The 22609-nt window shown below is 41.2% G+C and overlaps 1 protein-coding gene across 1 annotated transcript in view; it reads right to left on the bottom strand.

Annotated features, from left to right (window-relative positions):
- LOC126412985 (myrosinase 1-like) overlaps window positions 1-22609 on the bottom strand; it is an 80073-nt gene that overhangs the window by 41986 nt on the left and 15478 nt on the right. Inside the window, exons 4-5 of the mRNA XM_050082877.1 lie at window positions 9803-9925; window positions 9542-9722 (exon numbers count right to left, since the gene is read on the bottom strand). Coding sequence (XP_049938834.1) covers window positions 9542-9722; window positions 9803-9925 — 304 coding nt within the window. The remainder of the gene's footprint in view (window positions 1-9541; window positions 9723-9802; window positions 9926-22609) is intronic.

The raw sequence follows: 22609 nt of genomic DNA, 5'->3' as shown, positions 1-22609 counted from the left end.
GATATTAGCTAATCGCGTATCCAATACAGAAATGCGGATACAGGAAATTACTAAACGGTTATCGGAATTAGATAATAACGAGAACATTTCAGGTAGCAGAGGTAATAACATAATCAGAGACAACAGTCGCATCGAATTTGCTAGCACGGACGACAACAATATGAATAAGGCAATCACGGCAAGCCAATCCGATGCAACTCCGTCTCTGCAAGCTAAACAAAATCCGACTATTTCTCTCGCAGAATGTCTGGATGACATAACAACAAATTCAAATGTAGCAAGTCGATTTCCTGTATTCAAACCAGGAGGCGAACTGCACCCTATAATCTTTATAAAAGCTTTTGAAACATCATTATCTCCTAAATGGAGTAATGAAAAACGCATTCAATTTGTAATAGGACATTTAGAAGCAGAAGCTGCGGAATGGGCAGTACTGCATAGAACTGAATTCAGGGATTGGGATGATTTTGTTAAGCAGTTTAAACAAAATTATTGGTCGGGAGGAAAACAACAACACTTAACCTTAGAGTTGTTAGACCCTCCTCCATATTCTAAACGGTGGGGAGGTTATAGGAATTATTTTGAATGGCATTTAAACCGTGCTAAATTAATTGAAGAACCAATTATTGAAAGTCATTTAATACGAGTCCTAATTAGTAGGTTACCGTATTATGTAAAGGAAAGAATGATAGAAAGAGAATGGTCACAGCCGTGCGAATTGTTAGGATATTTAGAGCAGTTAGATATACTTAATAGAGAAAGGGAAGACGAGAAGTTTAGATTTGGTAGAAATGACAATCCTCGAAATAATAATAATAATAATTTAGAACCACGAAAAGCTAATAACAACAATCATAGCCGGTTCTGTTATATAAAACGTCAATCTAAAGATAAAGAGAGCCAACAAAATCGTGGTAATAACCCTAAAGTGCGGAAATTACACAGTAACGATCATGAGATAAAGCATCCTCAAGTAATTAATGAAGGTCAAGTGGTAGGTGACGTCATCATAGAACGTTCGGAAAACTAGTAAAGTCCTTTAGTACGGGTCAACTAAAGGGAACTATTGGTCAAGATTATCCAAGACCCAATTGCAATTTATCATTAAGCTGCCAAAAGGACGATGACTGGCAACAAGATTTACTTCAGGAAGACAATCAGATAAGGGAGAATGTAACATATAAACCCGTTATTAAAGGTTATATTAAAGATACCGAAGTAAATATTATAGCTGATTCCGGTAGCGAAGTAAGTATTTTATCCAAAGAATTATTTCAGCTTAAAAGAAAATATTGGAATTTCCCGACTTTACCTGTAACTGGGGTGAAAATTATAGGAGTTACTGGTAAAAGAAGTCAAAATATTACTGAAGAAGTTTATGTAACTTTTGAAATTGCTAAACAATTAATTGCTCACTCTGTACTCGTCGTAGCCAACTTAAATGTGGCCATAATTTTAGGTATAGATTGGCTGTGTAAATATAAAGCTATATTAGATTTTAAAGATTCTTCCTTAACCATCCATAAGGAGGCATGTACTTTTAAGGTGAGGTTCTCTAATAGTCAAGTACCTGAAAATTGCTACGAATCCTTACAGATTAAGTACGCACCGACCATAAATCTATTAACAGATTTTAGTGATCTTGGGTATGCAGTATACCAATGTCAGGCTAGTAATAGTATCGAAACCGAAGTGAAAGAAAAATGTTTATCTACGAATTGTCTATCCGAGCAAGAAAAGGAAGAGTTGGAATCTTTGATGTTAGAATTTAGAGCCGTCTTCTCAGATGAACCGGGGAGAATTAAAGATTACGTTTGTAAACTTAAGATTAAAGATAAAAAACCATTCTTTAAGAAACCTTATCCCATTCCAGTACAATTCAAAGAACCGGCTAGTAGAGAAATAAGTAAGATGCTAGAACAAAACATTATCGAACGATCATGTAGTGCTTTTAACAGTCCGTTGTGGGTAGTTAAGAAAGCCACTGGTGGGGTACGACTAGTTCTGGATGCCCGTGAATTAAATAAAATTATAGAGATGGAAAGAGACAGACCTATTCCTATGGAGGACGTACTTCTTAAGATTGCTGGTTCTCGTTATATGAGTACAATGGATTTAACCGCCGGCTACCATCAAGTAACATTACACCCGGATTCACGGCAATATACGGCTTTTCTTTTTGAAGGCAGATCATATCAGTTCCAAGTTTTACCTTTTGGACTTAATATATCAGTGTCAACTTTCATTAGGGCATTAGATTCTGCTTTGGGTCAGCAATTGTTACAAAAGATTATTTTATATGTAGATGATATTTTGGTAGCTACTAAAACGTGGGAAGAACACGTAACGATATTACGGGAATTGTTTAACCGTTTAATTGACAGAGGAATTACTTTAAAATTATCTAAGTCTTACTTCGGAAAGGAGGAAGTGAGATTTTTGGGGCATATAGTGGACAGTAAAGGTATTAGGCCAGACCCAGCACGTATTGAAGCTATTGCTCGATGCCCGAGTCCTAGAAATCGGAAACAACTGAAATCATTCTTAGGAATGGTAGGATTTCTAAGAAGATTTCTTCCAGGGCAGGATATTGTTAATCCTAAATTACTAGATTTATTGAAAGAGAAGTCAGTATGGCTCTGGGGACAAGAGGAAGAGGAAGTTTTTAATAAGATAAAAGGAGCGTTAACCAAAGCCAAAATGTTATACCACCCAGATTTCAATCAGGACTTTTGTATGTGTACGGATGCCTCTGATTATGGTGTGTCTTGTGTAATATTCCAAGGTGATCTGACCAATGAAGAGGGATTATATCGGCCTATTGGATTCGCTAGTCGAACTTTAAATAAACATGAAAGAAATTATTTTGTATCCGAGAAGGAAGCTCTCGCAGTGGTATGGGGTTTTCAACGATTTAGAGGATTATTAATGGGAAGAAAAACAATTGTATATACTGATCATCAGGCTTTAATCTTTTTGAACAATTGCCGGTTACTTCACCGTCGGCTATTACGTTGGGTATTATACTTGCAAGAATTTCAGTACGAGATTAGGTATATAAAAGGATCTCAGAATGTAGTTTCAGATGCTTTGTCAAGGCTTCCCGTAGGAATGGAGAATATTAACATTGCAGAAGAACCAGGAACAAATTATCATGTTTATTTCCTTTTGACTAAGGAGAACGAACGTAAGGTTAAACGGATAGTAACTGCTGTTAGATGTAATCAAAGAAATGACGATCAATATAGGGACCTTATACAAAACCTTAATAATGGGGACGAAACAGTTAACACCCGGGGTGTGTGGTTATATTTTAACGACTTGTTGTATTGGAAAGCACAGAGGGAACACCAGAGATGGAAAATCTGCATTCCGGAAACTGTTGTGGACGAGTTAATTACTTATATTCATGAAGGTTACGGGCATTTTGGAATTCATAAATGTATTAAACATCTAATGAAGTATTATTATTTCAAAAATATGTCACGTATTGTGAGAGGTATTATTAGGGCTTGTGAAACCTGTCAAAAGGTTAAAGTTAATAACAAATCCAAGCGTTATAAATTATATGCTGTAATTCCTCGAGGTTTGTGGGATCTACTATCATAAGATTTTTTCGGCCCTCTGCCTCGGAGTTCAGGAGGATTAACATATGTGTTTGTTGTAATGGAATGTTGGTCCAAACATGTGAAACTGTATACTTTGAAACGAGCGAATACAGCAAGCGTTATACGCTGCCTCACCCGAAATTACTTTGTTAACTGGGGCATTCCTAAACGACTTATGTCTGACAACGGTAGTGCCTTTATTAGTCAAAGATTTCAAGATATGATAAGACAATATGGAATCAAACATATCTTAATTTCGAAATATCACCCTCAAAGTAATTTAGTAGAAAGAGTCATGAAAGAATTAGGACGATTATGTAGAACTTATTGTGCACATAAACATACTCGGTGGGCCAAACTAATGCCTGAATTCGAAAAGATATTAAATGAATTGCCTCACCTAACGACGGGATTATCACCTATAGAAATTTTAGGCAAACGAATTATAGGTGAGCCTTTACTAGCTGCTTTACCTTGGCCACCAGTAAATGAGATACAACAAGATATTCCAGACGAAAAAGTTTGCGAACAGATTGTAAAAAATGCCGAACGGAGAATTAAAAGTTATAATCAACAGGCTGTAGAACCCTCATTTCAGGTAGGAGATCTTGTGCTAGTACGATCTCATCCTAAAAGTTCTAAGATCGATAAGGAATGTAGAAAATTCTTCTTTATCTTTGAAGGTCCATATGTTGTACATAAGATTGTACATCCCAAAGCATTACTTCTTATGGAACCTTCATCAGGTGTAATTAAAGGATTATATAGTGTTGATCAAATGAAACCCTTCATTCCTAAATAAGTTAATATTTAGTATATGTTACACACGGAAGAGCGTTCATAGTTTATTTATGTGAAGTTTTTCGTGATAGTTACGTGTTATTTTTAAATAAATGACAGAAAGCTTAAACATGTGTTCTACAATAATCTACTGGTACTTCAAAAAGAGAAAGATAACCCAAAGGGGGATTTATATGGAAGAAACTTTGCTCTTAGGTCAAAAGGAATTTTGCATATTTTAAATTTACTCGGATAGTAGGAACCAAAGGGGATGGTTAATAGTTTTAGGGACCATGGGCGTCCAGAGCTATATGGCTCACGAGAACATAGCAGAGTGCCTTTAATAGAGGTTTGCAATAGTGTTAATATGGAACACACCAAACGGGGCTCTCTCGCTTGTTTCTCATAAATAAATGGCCATTACCCAACAAGGTGTCCGAAGGTAAAGAAAGCCGTGCCGAGATTCTAAAGAAAGTTTTGCTTGATTTCTTCTTGACCTCAGGCGTAAATAAGGCATTAGTGAAAAGAATGACGTAAAGTAAATAGTACTATTAGTTATTGTGAGAAACTTATTAGTAATATACATTCTTGAAAAGAATAACTCTAGTAAATAAATGAAGCTGAAACTAATCTATCACAATTTGAACGCTCTGTCCTAATGTACAACGTTAAAGAACGTACTAAATTAGTATTTATTAGCAACTATTAACTGAAGAGGAGCAAATTCCCTATATTCGGTTACGAATTACCATAAGAGCACAATTAAGAGTAAATGACAAATAGTCACAACGATATCGTATTAAAAGAATTAAATCTCTCTAATAGCAAGGACTCTAGGTTACGTAAAATGTGAGGAAAATGTATTAACAGTTAAATATTGTATATTGAACAGTTGTAATTTCGGTTAAAACCTGACAAACTGAGCTTGTGGGTGGGGTATGTAGTGGGACGAAATTAAACGTCACCCATCCACCAAGTCAGCCCAGTTTGCAGGTGACTATAAGCTTAATTTAGTTTTGTTTATGTGTTTTCTTATTATTTGTAATAAATGTGAATTATCTAAAAGTTTTGTATTTTTTTTATGTGTTTCATGTATGGAGAGATCGGCGCAACGAACGGGGACAGCATCTTCGTTGCCGCGACCAGAGAGGAAATTGCCGGCCGCTATACGTCGCGGGTCGACAGCCAAGGAGCAACAGAAGATCCTGGAACCGAGTTGTTGCGTCGGGTTTCTAAAAAATTAAAAATGAATTTTTATACTCTTTTTTGTACAACAATGACGTCATAATGAGCTTAGTCTTATTGAAATGTTAGTCACTGTCTGTCAACGCTCAAGTTCACATCTGTATGTGTAGTAAGCTAATAAAATAGTGTATGCTACTAAAGTTGAAACACGTGTCGTGAAGATTTATTTATGAAGAGTTATGTGAACGGATTAATAATATATTTGACAAGATTATTGATTCAGACAGCGTTGGCCAACACTTTGAATCTAAAAAGTTTATTTAATGTGTGATTCTGATATCGATTAGATCAAGATAACGTGTGTCGATATAATTTTCTGAGGAAAAACAAACGAAATTTAAATTGGGAAAAAGTTACGAAAACCAATTGGCCCAAGTGATGTAATTCTTTGCATACGACTCAACGGATGTTTTACAGTTTCGTTCAAGAACCATTCTATGACAATTTAAAAAGAATATAAATAATTTTTTGAAGTGAGTGTAACTGACGTGGGTGACGAAGTCTGCACATGCTCATACATATATCAAACGAAACCCTAAATACGTAACGTTACACCACAGTGGGAGGAAGTAGTACGTTGTCTGAAACTGCCCAAAAAATACTCCCTCGAAATTTCAACTGCACATTTCACAGAGACGGGCAACCTTCTCTTCTAGTGCGTACCACTGGAGCTTGTTGAACAGCTCTGTAACGCTCTCCCGCCGACTAAACAATACTGTGATATAGCGCGCCGCTCATCGTTGGGTCTTCTCGATGTCTTCTGTCAGTACATCCTGGTCAGTAACCCATACAGATGAATGAGAGTCAAGAATCTATCGAACAAGTGCCTTGTAAGCCACTTCTTTCGTGGATGAGTTACGTCAATCTGTTTTCTGCTTTTCCTAATTTTTGATTTATGTGGTTATTGCTCTTCAGGTCTGTCTAGATAGCTACTCCAAAGATATTTTTCGGTGCGTAGTGTTTCTAGCAATTTCTCTTAACTAGTGTAGTTGTATAACAGTAGTTTTCTTTTCCTAAGTGTGTGCAATATTTCCCATTTATTTACGTTGAGGACCAACTGCCAGAGCCTGCACCACTCGTCAGTCTTCTGTAGATCATTTCGCAAATCGATACTATCTTCTGTCGTTGCTGCTCTCTTACAGACATCCGCATCATCTGCAAGCAGTCTTAAAGAGCTTACGACGCCTTCTACTAGATCATTTATATACATTGTAGAGGGTAGGGTTCCTCTCACTCCATAAATCACGTTTAAATTTATCGGTTAGTTTCTCCAACGAAGTCCTGAACCCAGTCGAGGATCTCGCCCGATTCTCGTTAACCTCGTATTTACCACTAGACGACTGTGCGGAACGGTGTCAAATGCCTTCATGAAATCAAGGAGCACGACATCAACCTGACGACATCTACAGTGCTATGGATCTCATGGAGGAACAAAGCAAGCAGAATTTGGTTAGATTTCTGTTTTCAGAATCCATGTTGCTTTTTATAGAGTACGTTTCCGTTCTCCGGAACGTCGTAAGTCTTGAGCTAAGACAACTTCCATAATTCTTTAACGGATTGAAATCAACTGTATCGGCCTATAATTAAACGCTTCTCTCGTGCTACTTTTCTCTAAAACTGGAATGATCAGCGCTTTTTTTCCAGTCGCTGGCTACCATTGATTGCTCCAGCGAACTTGATAAGCTGCTGCTAGAAGGGAAGCAAGTTCTTTCGCGGAATCTTTGTAGAATGTTGCAGGTTCCCCGTCTGTTTCTCATGTCTTTCCAATGCTAAGCGGTTGTAGTTGCTTTTCTATTCGGTTATTTAAATATCTGACAATTCGACGTTCGTGCGGTGATTGAAGGGAGGCACTCTATTACGATTTTGAAACATTTTCGGAAGAACGTATTCAGTACCTCAACCCTCTTTCTGATACCTTCCGTTTCTGTGCCCGTATGGTCACTGAGTGGCTGAATAGATGATTTCCATCCGCTTACTGATTTTACGTAAGACTTAAACCTCTTAGAGCGTTCTGTCAGATCCGGTGACAAACTTTTATTTTCTAAGTCATTGAATGCTTCTTTCATTGATCTCTTTACCCTCATCCTCACTTCGTACAGCTGTTGACTTCTCTTGAGTCTGTGATGAAGCTCTGTTCATCCAGCAGCACCGTCGGAGACACGGGCGTACGTGGAGGGCCCAATCTCGCTTCTCAATAGGAACAGTGGGAACTATAGTCATCCCTATAAAGATACTCCATCGTGCACAATCGACTTCTGGATATATCGCCGCAAGAACGCCATCACAGGGTGAACATAGGCTATTGCTACTCTACTGTTTGTAGAAAGTGAAACACTACGAAGCAATAGTCTGCAACATGCCACGATAAGAGGATGTGTATAACAGCAGGAGCATAGTAAGTGATTTAATTGGTAGACAGGTAGCATGCACTTAAGCCCAACACCTCCCTCGTTTACGTGACCGTACAGGTCACTGTCACGCAATATTCAGTCGTTGAAGGGACGTGATACGAAGTGCCAGTGTGCCTCGCCGAGATTACCGGGTGGAATATCGGCATGTGAAAGCTTTCAAAATGGGCAGAATGACTGGTCTCCGGCAGGCGTGTCTGTCGTTTCGTAACACTTCGGCTCTTAGAGTGCACACTGCTTCAACACTAAGGCGTATTTGGAACCAGTGGGGAGAAGAGGAATGTCCACAATGCCGTCGGGGGCGAAAAAATGTGAGCACAGTGCGAGATGACCGCCATCATATTCTCTTGGCCGTAACGGACAGAATAGCCACATCCACAGTGTTGACGCGATGTAGGAGCACTGCAACAGGTGTGGAGGTGTTCGTCGATGGTTAGACGCCTTCTTCTGCTTGCGGGACTGATGGGATGAATGCCATTTCGTCGGTTTCCGTTAACCAAAACCTACAAACGCCACAGACTGCTCTGGACACTCGAATGCCGAACTGGGATTCTGAGTGTCAAAATGCAGTGTTTTAGGACGAGTTCCGCTTCAACTTGTCCTGCAGTGATGGCCGCATAAGCGTTCGACGGCGCCGTGGTGAACGCAATCGTGCAGACTGTATTGGTAAGCGGCATAGCGGACAAACTCCAAGTCTGATGGATTGTGGTGTTATTGCCTATAACAGGCGATCTCACGTTCTGATGGCTAAATCAGGGAGGTTCTACAGCCCTAGGCATTGCCCCTCCCGCAGGCCGTTCCACATGTCATATTTCAGCAGGATAACGCCAGCCCCCACGTGACGAAGAATGTGAAAAACCTTCTTCGAAGAACGACGGCCACTGCTTCCCTGGCCTGCACGTTCGCCTTACAAGTCGCCCTTCTAAATTGTCTGGGATATGGTCTGTCGGTAGCTTGTTCGTACTATTCCTTCTGCAGCCACAGTTAAACCTTAGTGGGCACGCCTACAAAGCGCTTGCCAGAGTATTCCTCAGAATCATAGTCAGGCACCCTTTAATCCTATGCCACGACGTCTAGCAGCTCTGACTGCACAACATAGTGGTGCTACTCCTTTCTGAATTTTCACAATCACAGTGCATATAAAGGTGTATAAATCTAATCATTAGTAGAGCGTCATGTCCCCAATCGGAATAATTTTCACTGTGATCACATCTCTCGGCATCGATGTTCCACTTTTTCCAAACAGCACTGCACTTCTGGCGAAGATGACGAGAATGACACTCACCGAAACGTTGCGGATTTTCGACGCAGCTACCGAGATGGAAGCCCGAGAAGATTTCATCAGCAGTATTCACCGGGAAAGCCTGCATTCAGAGACGGGAGATTTGTCTAGTGAAATACCGATCGTTTAAAGATTAGTGTTGGTTCTCGCTTATTCCTAGAAGCAGACAGGCGTTCAAGACTGTGCGAGGCCGTGAACTGTGCGACGCGCCGCCTCACCGTTCTGCGCGGCCCTGTACTGCTGGTGGTACAGCCGGTGGACGCGGCCGTGCGCCTTGAGCAGGGTGTGCGCCGCCAGGTAGTCGCCGACGCCCGGCGCTGGCTGCGAGGGCGCCCGATCCTTCCTCGCGTAGCCCTGCACGACCATAGCTGGCTCGTTGAAAGTGATCCACCACTTCACCTGCAAGGATGAGTCGCGTCAAACTGTCACTGGAGAGATGTAGTAACGCCGATGTTCAAAGGCGACCTGCTAGTACTCACCCTGTCGCCGAAGTTTTCAAACAGCACCCTGGCGTATTCCACGAAGTAGTCTGCCATCAGGCCGTTGGTCCATCCGCCAATGTACTGCAGCGCTTGTGGTAGATCCCAGTGGTACATTGTCACCTGCGTCAGAAATGCACTCGTCAAAGAATGAATAACTTGGACTACAAAGGGTAGAAAGGACATACCTAACAAAAGCGAAAATGATCGGTAGACACAAATATCTTCGTAGACAGTTTGAAACAAAAAATTTTGCTTTTCAAACTTTACTGCACCTGTGCAGTCATGTTTTGTCCCAGCACTGATTGGAAAACTGTTCTGACATGTGACATTCACACAATTCTTGTTCAACATGTGAGGTTCATTCCATCACTTATGGCAACTATGGTGTATCATGCGAACATGTGGCGTCACCGTAATCGCAGTAAATACTTTCGAAACCCAGTGGCAAACAGTGTAGAACCCAACCGACAGATTGCGACTACATCTGTTGATTGCTCGTTGCCAAGGTCGGAAACACTCAGTCTGACCTTGGCCACGCAACAATATGGTTGTAAACAGACTGGAGCAGCGAGTTCAAGTGACAATTGCCTTTCTCGCTGTCAGAAATGCTGCTCACAAGGGAACCTCCCCATCGCACCCCCCTCAGATTTAGTTATAAATTGGCACAGTGGATAGGCCTTGAAAAACTGAACACAGATCAATTGAGAAAACAGGAAGAAGTTGTGTGGAACTGTGAAAAAATAAGCAAAATATACAAACTGAGTAGTTCATGGGTAGATAAGCAACATCAAGGACACAAAGACACCAGGAGCGCCGTGGTCTCCTGGTAACGTGAGCAGCTGCGGAACGAAAGGTCGTTGGTTCAAATCTTCCCTCGAGTGAAGACTTTAATTTTTTATTTTCAGTTTATGTGACAAACTCTTATGTTTTCATCACTTTTGTGGGAGTGATTATCACATCCGAAAGAAAACCTAAATCGGGCAAGGTAGAAGAATCTTTTTACCCATTCGCCAAGTGTACAAGTTAGGTGGGTCGACAACATATTCCTGTCATGTGACGCACATGCCGTCACCAGTGTCGTATAGAATATATCAGATGTGTTTTCCTGTGGAGGAATCGGTTGACCTATGACCTTGCGATAAAATGTTTTCAGTTCCGATTGGAGAGGCACGTCCTTTCGTCTACTAATCGCACGGTTTTGCGATGCGGTCGCAAAACACAGACACTAAACTTATTACAGTGAACAGAGACGTCAATGAACGAGCGGACAGATAATAACTATGCTAAAATAAAGAAAGTAAAATTTTCACTCGTGGGAAGACTTGAACCAAGGACCTTTCCTTCTGCAGCTGCTCACGCTTCCACGGGACCACGGCACTTCTGAGCTCACGTTTTCCTTGATGTTGCCTATGTAGCCCATGGACTACTCAGTTTGTATATTTTGCTTATTTTTTCACAGTTCCACACAACTTCTTCCTGTTTTCTCAATTGATTTGTGTTCAGTTTATCAAGGCCTATCCACTGTGCCAAGTTGTAACTAAATCTGAGGGGGGGGGGGGGGGGTGAGATGGGGCGGTTCCCTTGTTAGTGTCATGCGGAGCTACAAGCAGCTGTGGGGACTGCTGGATAACGCAGCCATACTCCATGATACAGCTCACACTGCAGGCGTCACCAAGAATTGTGTACAACGGTGGGGTGGTAAATCCTCCCCCACCCACCCTACTCACCGGACCCCAATCCATGCGACTTCGACCTCATTCCAAAATTAAAGAGACCATTGGATAGGAGGACCTTTGTAAACAGGGCGGATATCCTCACGGCATTTCAGCCACAAGTGCCACACATTGACAGCAATGCTAGTGGTATGTGGCCCCTTCCCCATCGTTGGCAACGCTGTCTGGATCCACTCTGGTAGTATTCTGAGAGACAGTAGTTGATTTTGTTTCATTTTTGTTCCATTTGTACTCCAATACAAAAAATTTCCGCAGAGTTCCAATGCGTGTGTTTCATTTCACCCCCTGCCTTGACCTCCTGTAATGAAACCCTATTTTACGTTGATATCCAGACACACAGTGTCTTACCATTTCAACGCACATCCTAGAATTCCCATGATGTCACATTATTAATGCGAAATTCTATTAATATTTCCCACAACGAAACTCAGTCTCGAAATTGGTCATATGTTAAGTACACCAGCGGCAAGACGCAGTCAATATCTTCAATTTCTGATAACAATGTTGATGTTACTGATGGCAGTGCCACCAAAACAGAATTACTAGTCACGGTTTTACGACATTCCTTCTCCAAAGAAGAAATAATTTTCCTAAATATCGAATGAAGAACTACTGCTGAGATGAGTAACTTAGAACGACATGTCGTCGGTGTAGCGAAGCAGCTTAAATCTCTTAATAGAGGCAAGACCTTCGGTCCAGATTGTATACCAGTCATATTCCTTTTACAGTATGCTGATACAGTTGCTCCTTATTTAGCAATTATATACAACCGCTCATTCGTCGAAAAATCCGTACCTGAAGGCTGGAAAGCAGCACAAGCCACACGGATAACCAAGAAAGGAAATACGAGTATCCGCTGCGTTACAGAGTCATATCACAAACGTAGATCTGCAGTTGGATTTTGGACCATACACTGTATTCGTACATCAAGAGTTACCTCGGAGAAAACGATGTATAAACAAATACCACGGATCCACACAATATCATTCTTGCGAAACACAACTAACTTTTATCCTTAAAAAGTAATGAGTGCTGTCAACAGAGGATGTCAAACTGATTCCATAATTTTAGATTTCCAGAAGGCCTTTGACACCATTCCTCACATGCGACTACTAGTGAAACAGCGTGTCTGTAGAGTATCGCCTCAGTTGTGAGTGGATTCGTGATTTCCTCTCGAAAATGTTACAGTTCGTAATAATTGAAGGAAGGTCAGTGAATAAATCAAAAGTAGTACAAAAATATCAGAAATTGAATCCGCCTTGATGAAAACACCATGTTAATTGTTCCTTGTTTATTTTCTTAAACTAGTTTCGGCGACAAATATCCCCATCATCGGTGTTTTTTTTTTTTTTTTGTAATGTAAAACATGCAGAAAATAGCATAGTTATACAAACACAGTGGCAAATTATTACATTTTTACTATTCGTTTTTTGAAATACTGTTTTCTATGGATGCTCTCTTACTACCTTATTTACTGTGTGGTATAACATGCTTTTGAGAATTATTGTCGCTGTTTACGACATATTTTCTGTGCTTTTCTTCTGTTGCCGATTTTCCCATCGAACATCATGTCATTTGCTACTGTGTGAGTGGCTATTAGTAAAAACATACTGACAGGTTCTAATAAAACCCCATGTCATTTCAAGCATGTTTGTCAATTTGTACCTCTCCATCTACATTATTCCGTGATTTAATCAGTTTTCAAATTTATACTGACTTCTTTATCACCCAGTATTAATTTTCTTCCGTTGTTAGATGTCGGAATAGACTGTTGCTATTTTTCAGATAGTGTAGATCGTTTTCGATATTAGTGGGGTTATGCTGTTTTGTTCATTAGATGTTCTGCAAAGGTTGAATGTGTGCTGTCACCCTTTAGAGCTCTCATGTACACTGTGTACCTCGTTCGGAAGTTTCCGCTTGTTTGTCCTATATATTGGGCCTGACAGGAGTTGCAAGTGAGGTGATAATTTGTCTGAGTTTTTTTCACTGGTCTTAGTCTTTTCTGAACTGTGAAACGTCCCCTTTGAACAATTATACATGACTGTCCTTAAACTGACACACAGTATTTTTAGCACAACGCAGTCTGACTTTCAATAATCCCTACAAAAGAATGGCCCTGAGTAACATTAACCTATACGTTTCACAAATCACTTACCTCACCAAAAATCTTCGTTACTCGAACTACTGCAATACAGCGAGCGCCACTACTGCCAGCTAAATAAAAGATTCAAACTACTGAAGGCACTAACTACTAATAGGCATAGTTAGCAAATGAAAGATTTTGATAGAGAACAAACAATGTATTTACCTTACGAGTGTTCAAAAGTCATAATATATATAGCAGTACATGACATCCAGTCTTACAAATTTCAAAACTCCGCCATCTCTCTCCCCACATCCACCACTGCTGGCGGCTCACCTCCAACGGCGCAACGCTACGCGCTGTTCACATCCAGCTGCCCAACACTACAATGGCAGACAACAATGCAAACTAACCATAGACAGCACACAGCACAGCCAGTGATTTTCATACAGAGCGCTACGTACCGTTGCCAATACGAAAACATAAACAGCCTACTTACAACTGTATTGTTTGTTCTTAATGTTATTGGGATCCCTTGTTTTTTCAAGATGTTTCCAATTCTGTGTGATATTTTGTTATTGTATGTTAGTGTGTACCATCTGTCTCATTTTCTTGAAGTGGTGTGGTCTGCTGTGTTGTGTGTGTGTACAGCATGTTTCAGTTTTACCTTGCTGTTGAGTTTGTTTATGATGTCTGCTTTGTAGTCGCTTTCAACACCAATTTGTTTGATTATATTTAGTTCAAGTGTGTAGTTCTCTGGTTTAAGAGGGTTCTGTTTTTCCTGTGGAACATGTGTAAACTGGCGTATTTATGCACTGTCAGGTGGTTGGATGAGCTGTGGATGACAGCTTATGAGTGGCTGAAGAAAACATTTCTGAAACACCGACTTTTGGAAGTGACACAAAAGGCCTCAGGAGTTGGTATATAGGACTTCAAGGAAACCATCCCCCTTCGTTGGGACGTTGATTTACTCCCACTTCGCAGTCAGAAACGACTGTTCGCAATGTGATGAGGAACAGGGAGACGTTTTGGGCAACTTTTGACACTATTAACACCTTCTGGGCGATTCAACCCTTCTCGACGGAAATCAGAGGGCTGCTACCCCATTGAAAATTAGCTCACCCCTTTGGAGTGCAATGGGACCAGAATTTTTGCCTTGTGTATGGGATGGAACCTCTAATGCTCATTCAAAACAATTCGACCAGATGTGAACGTGATCAAAAGTAGTAGAGGTTGCTTATACTTTTTCAATGCTCTTGTTTCATGCCCGCCTATGGTGTGATCATGGAGGGATGTGACAATGCATGTGTACAATGGGAAAGAGTACCTTTAAGGCACCTGAGGTTGGAATTACCCTTGGTGGCATCTGCTCCCGAATAGAAAACGTGCCTCTACAGAAAAAGGCCAGCGAAATAGTCCTATGCTGCTGCAGACTTGCAGCTGGCGTCGGAAGTGTGTCAAATGCTTGCCTATCTGCTGGCACTAGGGTACTTCACCGATTATCTCTGTAATGGCTCATTGTTAAAATTCGAATTTACCGAAGATTTCGTCGAAATGGGTGAGCTTAGAGTGACTCCTTCCAATTTTATTCATGTATCTGTTAATGTCGCAGCCCTCTGTGATCAGGAGTGTGTGAAACAGCAACATTGTAAAAGCTTAAGCACCTTTTGCTGCTTCAGATCGCATTCAAATTTCGTCGAATGGTTTTGAATGGTCTGTAGTGGTTCCACAGACCAAAAATTGCGGTCACACTGCACTCCAAAGGGTGACGTCACGTTCATTGGGGTTGAAGCACCATGATATCCATCGAGTATAGCTGGAGCGTCTGGGAAACATCACTAGTATCAAAGGTTGTCAAGAACGTCTTCCTGTTCCTCAACGCGCTGTGAACTATCATTTTCGATCGCGAAATGTATGGGAATCGACGTCCGAAGGAAAGGGATGGTTTCATTGACACACTCTATGCCACCCTTGAGGTATAGATCCTGTCGATTCTGAACGGCTGTGTATCTGAAATATTTTCCTCGGCCACTCATAGGGCAATCGAATCATTTGAGCACTGGGATTGGCGCTTTTGATCTCCATTGCATGGCCGTCAAAGGAAGGGATGAAATGTAGTTATGAGGGATTTAGACGTCCTTCTCATTGGGTGACACATCCATGGTGGCGTTGGGCAGAATAGATCTAACATTTTGTGTCAATGTGACATCATTAACCCACTCTACACGTCACATGAACTTCTGAGCTCGGGCTTTTGTTCGCATGTGTCGACACTATGCTGTTTGCAGCGTAGGTGAGCCTTAGGTAAACTTTGTAGGATACCACGCTTTTGCACCATTTGTAAGCATTTTTGGGTCATATTTCAAACTTGTTCGTGGCGACGGGCGACAGTTACGCGGTTTCGAAAAAGTGGCTCTTGATTCTGTTGCGCAGTGTAGTTCTTCTGGTAGTATTCTTAGCACAAGCGAGTAGATGATGGAGCGAGTAATTAGTAGACGTAGTGGTAGGATTCCCTCCGACGGTATCCTTACCTTATCGTGGTGGTGGGACTTGCGTGGTCAAATGATCCTCAGAGATGTTCCGGCGGTACTTTAGTAATCACCAATCACCAACAGACGTAGAATGTTACACAATATTCTATGGGGAGGAAGGGAAGCACAGTTTTCGAACTGGTTTCTGTGTTAACAAAGACACTGTACCAATGGTAAAGAATTTTACGGCAGTGAACCCAAGAATCTCAGTTCTAAATTTATCGGTGAAAAACTACAAACTGGCCTTTGTGAACAGTCGTGCATTAACAGAGGGAACTGAAGATCAGTTAATGGCTATATTCTATGCAGAGCTGGAAAACGTTATGGATTCCATCCCTAAAAACAGCTGCAGAATTCTCAACGGCAATTTTAGTGTCAAGATTGGAAAGGAGACCATCTTTACTCCCACAATAGGTCTTCGTAGTCTCCATGAAAATAGTAACGACAATGGAATAAGCTTTGATACGTCCAAGGGCACGTTTATCGATAGCACTAACTACCCACATAGACAGGTGCACAAAGGAGCATGGGTATCCTGAAATGGAAAAACAGTTAAACAAATATATCACATAACAATTAACGCAGAATTCAGGAATTGGATTATGGATGTAAGAAATTCCCGTGGTTCTGAGTGCTGTTCCGACCATATCTTGGTTAAGAGCCAACTCAGAGTCACCCTGAAACCAAACCAAAGAAGTAAACTAAGGAAAGTGGCACGTTTAAAAATAGAAAAAGTAGCACAGGAAGAAACCAGAAATGAACTTCAAGTTGAGAACAGGAATCGTTTTACAATACTGCCGGCAACAGAGGACTCAGATGTAAATCAGCAATGGGAAGAAGTTAGAAGTGTGGTTACAAAGGCTGCAGGAGCAGTCATTGGAAAAAGAGTGGCGAGGAAGAAGAAATGGTACACTGAGGTCTGTGAAGAGGCGGTCAGCAAGAAAAAAGGAGCCCGTGACAAGTGGTTACAGTCAGCAACAGTCAGAGCAGTAAGGGAGAATTTGACAGAGTCCGAAGAGAAACTCAAGCGGTATTGTGGAAGGAAAGAAAAGTTCGTGAGTGGCGTTATTACAGAAGCAGAAGAAGACTTCCAGGGAAGGAGGACGAAAACAATGTACAGAAAGGTCAACTATCTGAGGAAAAGCTATAAACTGATTGAGAAATTCAATAAAAAATGCCGAAGGAGAGATGCTGACAAATGAATATCAAATTGCAAAGAGATGGGAAGAATATTCCAGTGACTTGTTAAATTGTGAAGACCCATGATACTCTTTAACTCCCCCTGCCCCAGAGTTCAGGAAGCAGATAAAACAGCTTAAAAGGTCAGAAGCCCAGGAGAAGATGACATCAATGCTGAAATAATTCAGGAACGGGGTGCATACCTTGTCGCAAGGATTCTCACATTAATAGAGACCATTTGGAACACTGAAAACATTCAACAAGACTGGAGGAATGAACTGATCTGTCCCATCCACGAGAAGAATGATCGAATGGAACGTGAAAACTACCGTAGTATGACTCTGTTCAGTATTATAAGATCTTCTCAAACTGTCTTCTAGACCGAATCCAACCGTTTGAAGACACTGTTATTGGAGAATATGAAGGAAGATTTCGTCACGGGAGATCTAATATCGACCAAATCTTTGTCTTACACCAGATCGTAGAAAAAAGGTGGGAGTTTGACCAAGAACTACACATCCTCCTTGTCGACTTCAGAAAAGCGTATGATTGCGTTCATCGGTAAAGTATGCTGAGATGTCTGGAAGAGTTTGATTTTGTCAAGAAACTAGTAAGCCTCATGAAGGTCTGTCTGATGGATACTACCACAAAGGTAAAATTGGAAATAAGGTAACTGAGGCATTCAAAACAAATATTGAGCTACGGCAGGACGATGAACTATCCCCTGTTTCTTTCAGTCTCGCATTAGAGAAGATAATGCGAGAGATGTCATCTAATGAACTCACAGGAGTCCAGACCGTGGATGTGAACATCAAATACTTTGGACATGCCGATGATACAGTGCTACAATCTGGGACGCGAGAAGGATTAGAGGAAATGGCTGACATTCTTGAAGCAACAACGATGAAAATAGGATTTCAAATCAATCGTGACAAGACGGAAGACATGGTTCTACACCGTCGACATAATGATACTCAAGAGCCACTTCACTCTTACAGATAGCTGAAGGTTATTATCGTCAAGTCAGGGAGTTGAAATATCTGGGCTCAGTATTCTGAGATGAACCATTCAGTAAAATGGAAATACAGGCAAGACTACAGGCAGGTAATCGCTGTTACAACGACCTTAATGCTCTCCGCAGAGCGAGAAGTTTGTCAAGACATTTCAAAATAAGCATCTACAAAACAGTCCTAGAACCGGTAGTACTATACGGATGTGCCACCTGGAGTACAACCAAGCAAGATCTGAACAGACTAATGATATTTGAAAGGAAAGTCCTTCGGAAGATTTTTGGACCAGTTTACGATAATGAGAGTGAAAAATGGAGGATTCGTCACAATACAGAGTTCTACCACATTTACAAAGAACCGAACATCGTGGCTATAGTGAAGGCAGGGCGACTCCAGTAGGCAAGGCATGTTCCAGGAATGCGTGACAACCGATGACCGAAAACTGTATCCAACACCAAGCCAACGGGCAGAAGGCCTGTAGAAGACCTAGAACTCGATGGAGTGACTGCGTGTCTAAAGACCTTCAGAGAGTGGGACTGCTGGAAGGAGAGCAGAAGGGAGCCGAAGACATATAACATATCACAGCTGAGGATTCCGCATGCTGTCTGTTCTTTTGGACGTGTCCGAAAGAACAAATGCCACGAATTCATATAACTGATTCGCCTAGATGACCAATGGATCCTCCTTCTTCAGTGTGGATGCATAAAAGCGACCGACCTCCCACGTGAATCCCAGAGTAGCGAGCATGGAGGAAAGGGACAGGGACGGCGAACAGGTGGCGCACGGCTGGAATGTGAGTCGGCCGTCATGCCTACCGAGGTAGTCAGCGCAGTTGCGGTAGTCACTGTGTCCCGGTTTGCACATTTGTTAACGCAACTGCCCAGTAAGCAGGACATCCTGGGTCCAAAAACTTGGTCTGGCACACTTTTCACTCGTTGCTGTTGATTCCGCGTCATGTCTCGATGCAGCTGACGTCACTCATCCCTTGCCTTTCCTTTCCTTTTTGGCACTCCCCCTTCTATTTACATATAGTTCTCGGATATGACAGGAACGATCGGCTTATGCAATATACTTCATGTGGTTATTTGCCATATTCTGAATTGTTCCCAAGGTAGAACGCAATAAATGCACTTCGGCATTTAGTTCCTTCATTACTGGATAGACTGTCAGGTATATATCTGTACACATGACCAACTGCTAAGAAAGGTCACACCGTCCGTTTTGTAAAGTTTGAATTAAAAATACGTATGTTTAACGCATTCACCTCCAAGCAGTGTAACGTTACACGTATGTAGGCGAGTGACTGGGCCATTTGGAAGTGATATGAGGAGACTGAAGTTGTTGTGTGGTTGAACGCTAGCGGGTCCAGGGCTCAGGGCCCACAGCACCACGTCCGGCTAGGCGAGCGCTACAGGTGAGTCCAGGTACAAATAAGTGCAGCGTCGCCGGAAACAGGTAAATCCCAAAGCTCTCAGTGTGGGCTGTTTTAGCTCGCATAACATTTGTGCAGATGACGCACCAAAAATGGCGGATGTGATGCAAGCAAATATATTGTATCTTAAGTGGTTGAGAGTCTATAATAATTCACAGTTCAGCATTAAAAAATTTCTGAATACAGATTCGCCGCGCGGGATTAGCCGAGCGGTCTAAGGCGCCGCAGTCATGGACTGTGCGGCTGGTCCCAGCGGAGGTTCGAGTCCTCCCTCGGGCACGCGTGTGTTGTTTGTCCTCGGATAATTTAGGTTAAGTAGTGTGTAAGCTTAGGGACTGATGACCTTAACAGTTAAGTCCCATAAGATACATTTGAACAATACAGCTGTGAACTCAGTAAAATGGGATGCATCAAATGACACAACAATATTTCAGTATCTTTAAAACTAAACAAATTAATAATTCACAGCGAATAAACGTTTTCACAATGAATCTCCGAATTAACATCTTTTAAAAGCTTCATGCGATTTCTATTTACGTTATCTTAGACGATACCATTGCACAATAGCTATAAATCCTAGAACCTATATATCTTTAACTATTTTACGTCTTGATTTATCATTTTTTTTTTAACTTTCCATTATACAAATGTTTGTCAGAACACCGTATACAGCATAAATACAGAGCAAATGCATGCAGCGTGAATGCTTCACGATTTGTCATATTTCTGTATTTATTTAATGAACAGTTTACTATTTCGCCAGGAACTTTATTTAATTTTCAAACCAAACCGATAATACAAAACGACGATAGTTTAAGAAACGGCCTGTCGCATGCTTTAACTATCACCACCTTTGTAAAATAGTGCCAGAGAAGGCCTAAATAATAGATTTAAAAACGTTTAACGACAATATATTTCCATTCATCGTGAGTGTACTTGCGCTAGAATACTGGCTTCTTTATTTATGAACAAATCCTTATATATAATTTTTGTGAATCGTCTGAGTGTGACCGAATGTTTATATTATTTATTTATTTAAATACTGTTGTAATGTTTTAGTTAAGTCCGGAAAGTGATCAAACTTGATCACATCATGTCTGTAGCAGTTAAAAGTGATGTAATTTTGTTGAGGACGGCCTTTAGTCAATGGGAAACACTGCGAGAGTGAAGTGGAGCTGCGACTTTTCGATTGAAGAGCTCAGGGGAGCGACTCTGGGCACTTTTTCGCGACTTCTGGAAGGAGGCAGACCTGCAGACTAGTGGGCAATACATTCTGTCGACGAATAGCTGCTGCAATACTCTAACCTCTGAAGGGACCTTAGATTTCGAGAGGCTTGAATGTGCTCCAGAGTAGAACTCCACCTTTTCCGTTTGTATTACGCAAATGAAGACAGATGAGTGTGAGTTACTGTCCTTTGTATCGCGCGTGTTACTTTGTTAATCATCATGTTGAACTCTGAACTGTTCTGAGCTGGTGAATATTTCGTGTATTGTAATCACGAAATGGACTTTGTTTTCGTGTTTCTTTGATGACTGTTTAGTTTGGGGATTTTGTTGCACATCTCGTAAGGCTCTCAACATAATTTTGCTGCATTTGATAAGGATATTTTATGTCTGTACTTTAACTAAATATCGTTGGCCCACTCCCATTTATTTGAGATGTCATTCCTTGAATGTACAGTATTCAACATAATTCTCTGTCGTTTCCATCTTTTACAGACGTTATATATAATAATTTATCTTCTGCTTTATAATTCTGTATATTTTATTAATTTGCAGTTCTAGACAACGCTTAGAGTAATTGCCTGCGCGATAGCAGCTACAGATTATAATTTGTAGAGAATTAGCTGCAGGGCGGCATGAAAGCAGATGTGCGTGTGTCGCCTTGTGAGTATATCGAGCTATTCTTTTTAAATATAGCCTGGAATAGCCCACTACCTAAGGTACTAGCAACGTCAGGGAAAGTCTCAGTCGGTTTGCTCGCATGGACTGCTGTTTAGAAGAGCAACTGCTCAGCACTAACAATTAGATGCAGTCGCAGCATTATCGTACACATCACTTTACAGCTGTTGTACAATTCACAATAAATGTTCGAATATCCCACAACCATTTATAATACATTTGTGCACTCTTGGGAGGACATGTTGTTATGCTTTCCTGAGTGCTCCTGTACGTTCCCCTACAAGGAGAGCAGCGACCATGATGCGACCAAGTGGTTCGTCTCGCATTGTCACCTTTGATTTGCACACCTCGGACGTCCAATACAATAAATAAATATCTACCACACGTCCCACATATTACATACCTGTGCGCCACTAGCCAAAAACAGTTATACATTAAATTTGTTCTGCCTATGAACGATTCGGAATAGGGCACAAACGTAGGAAGCTTTTTTCTTCACATGAGCTCCAATTACATGCGTGAATATTAGTTATTCCTTCTCGGACGACCTGCACGTTTTCTGGTAAAGTACGTAGAGTGGAATGACAGAGTTGTCAGTTACTAGTAGTTTTGGATGAGGTTTATATTATGTACATGTGGTCACCGCCCAGCACGTAAACAAAAATTATGTGACCTAATGCGGATTACTAGTTGATACAGAGGGATATACTTTTCACACCAGGAGTGTCATACTCATATCAAGTATACCCTCTACCAACATACACTCCTGGAAACTGAAATAAGAACACCGTGAATTCATTGTCCCAGGAAGGGGAAACTTTATTGACACATTCCTGGGGTCAGATACATCACATGATCACACTGACAGAACCACAGGCACATAGACACAGGCAACAGAGCATGCACAATGTCGGCACTAGTACGGTGTATATCC

This window comes from Schistocerca serialis, chromosome 7, assembly GCF_023864345.2.
Source record: "Schistocerca serialis cubense isolate TAMUIC-IGC-003099 chromosome 7, iqSchSeri2.2, whole genome shotgun sequence".
NCBI classification, from domain to species: Eukaryota; Metazoa; Arthropoda; class Insecta; order Orthoptera; family Acrididae; genus Schistocerca; species Schistocerca serialis.
This window is presented reverse-complemented; position numbering and strand designations above follow the sequence as displayed.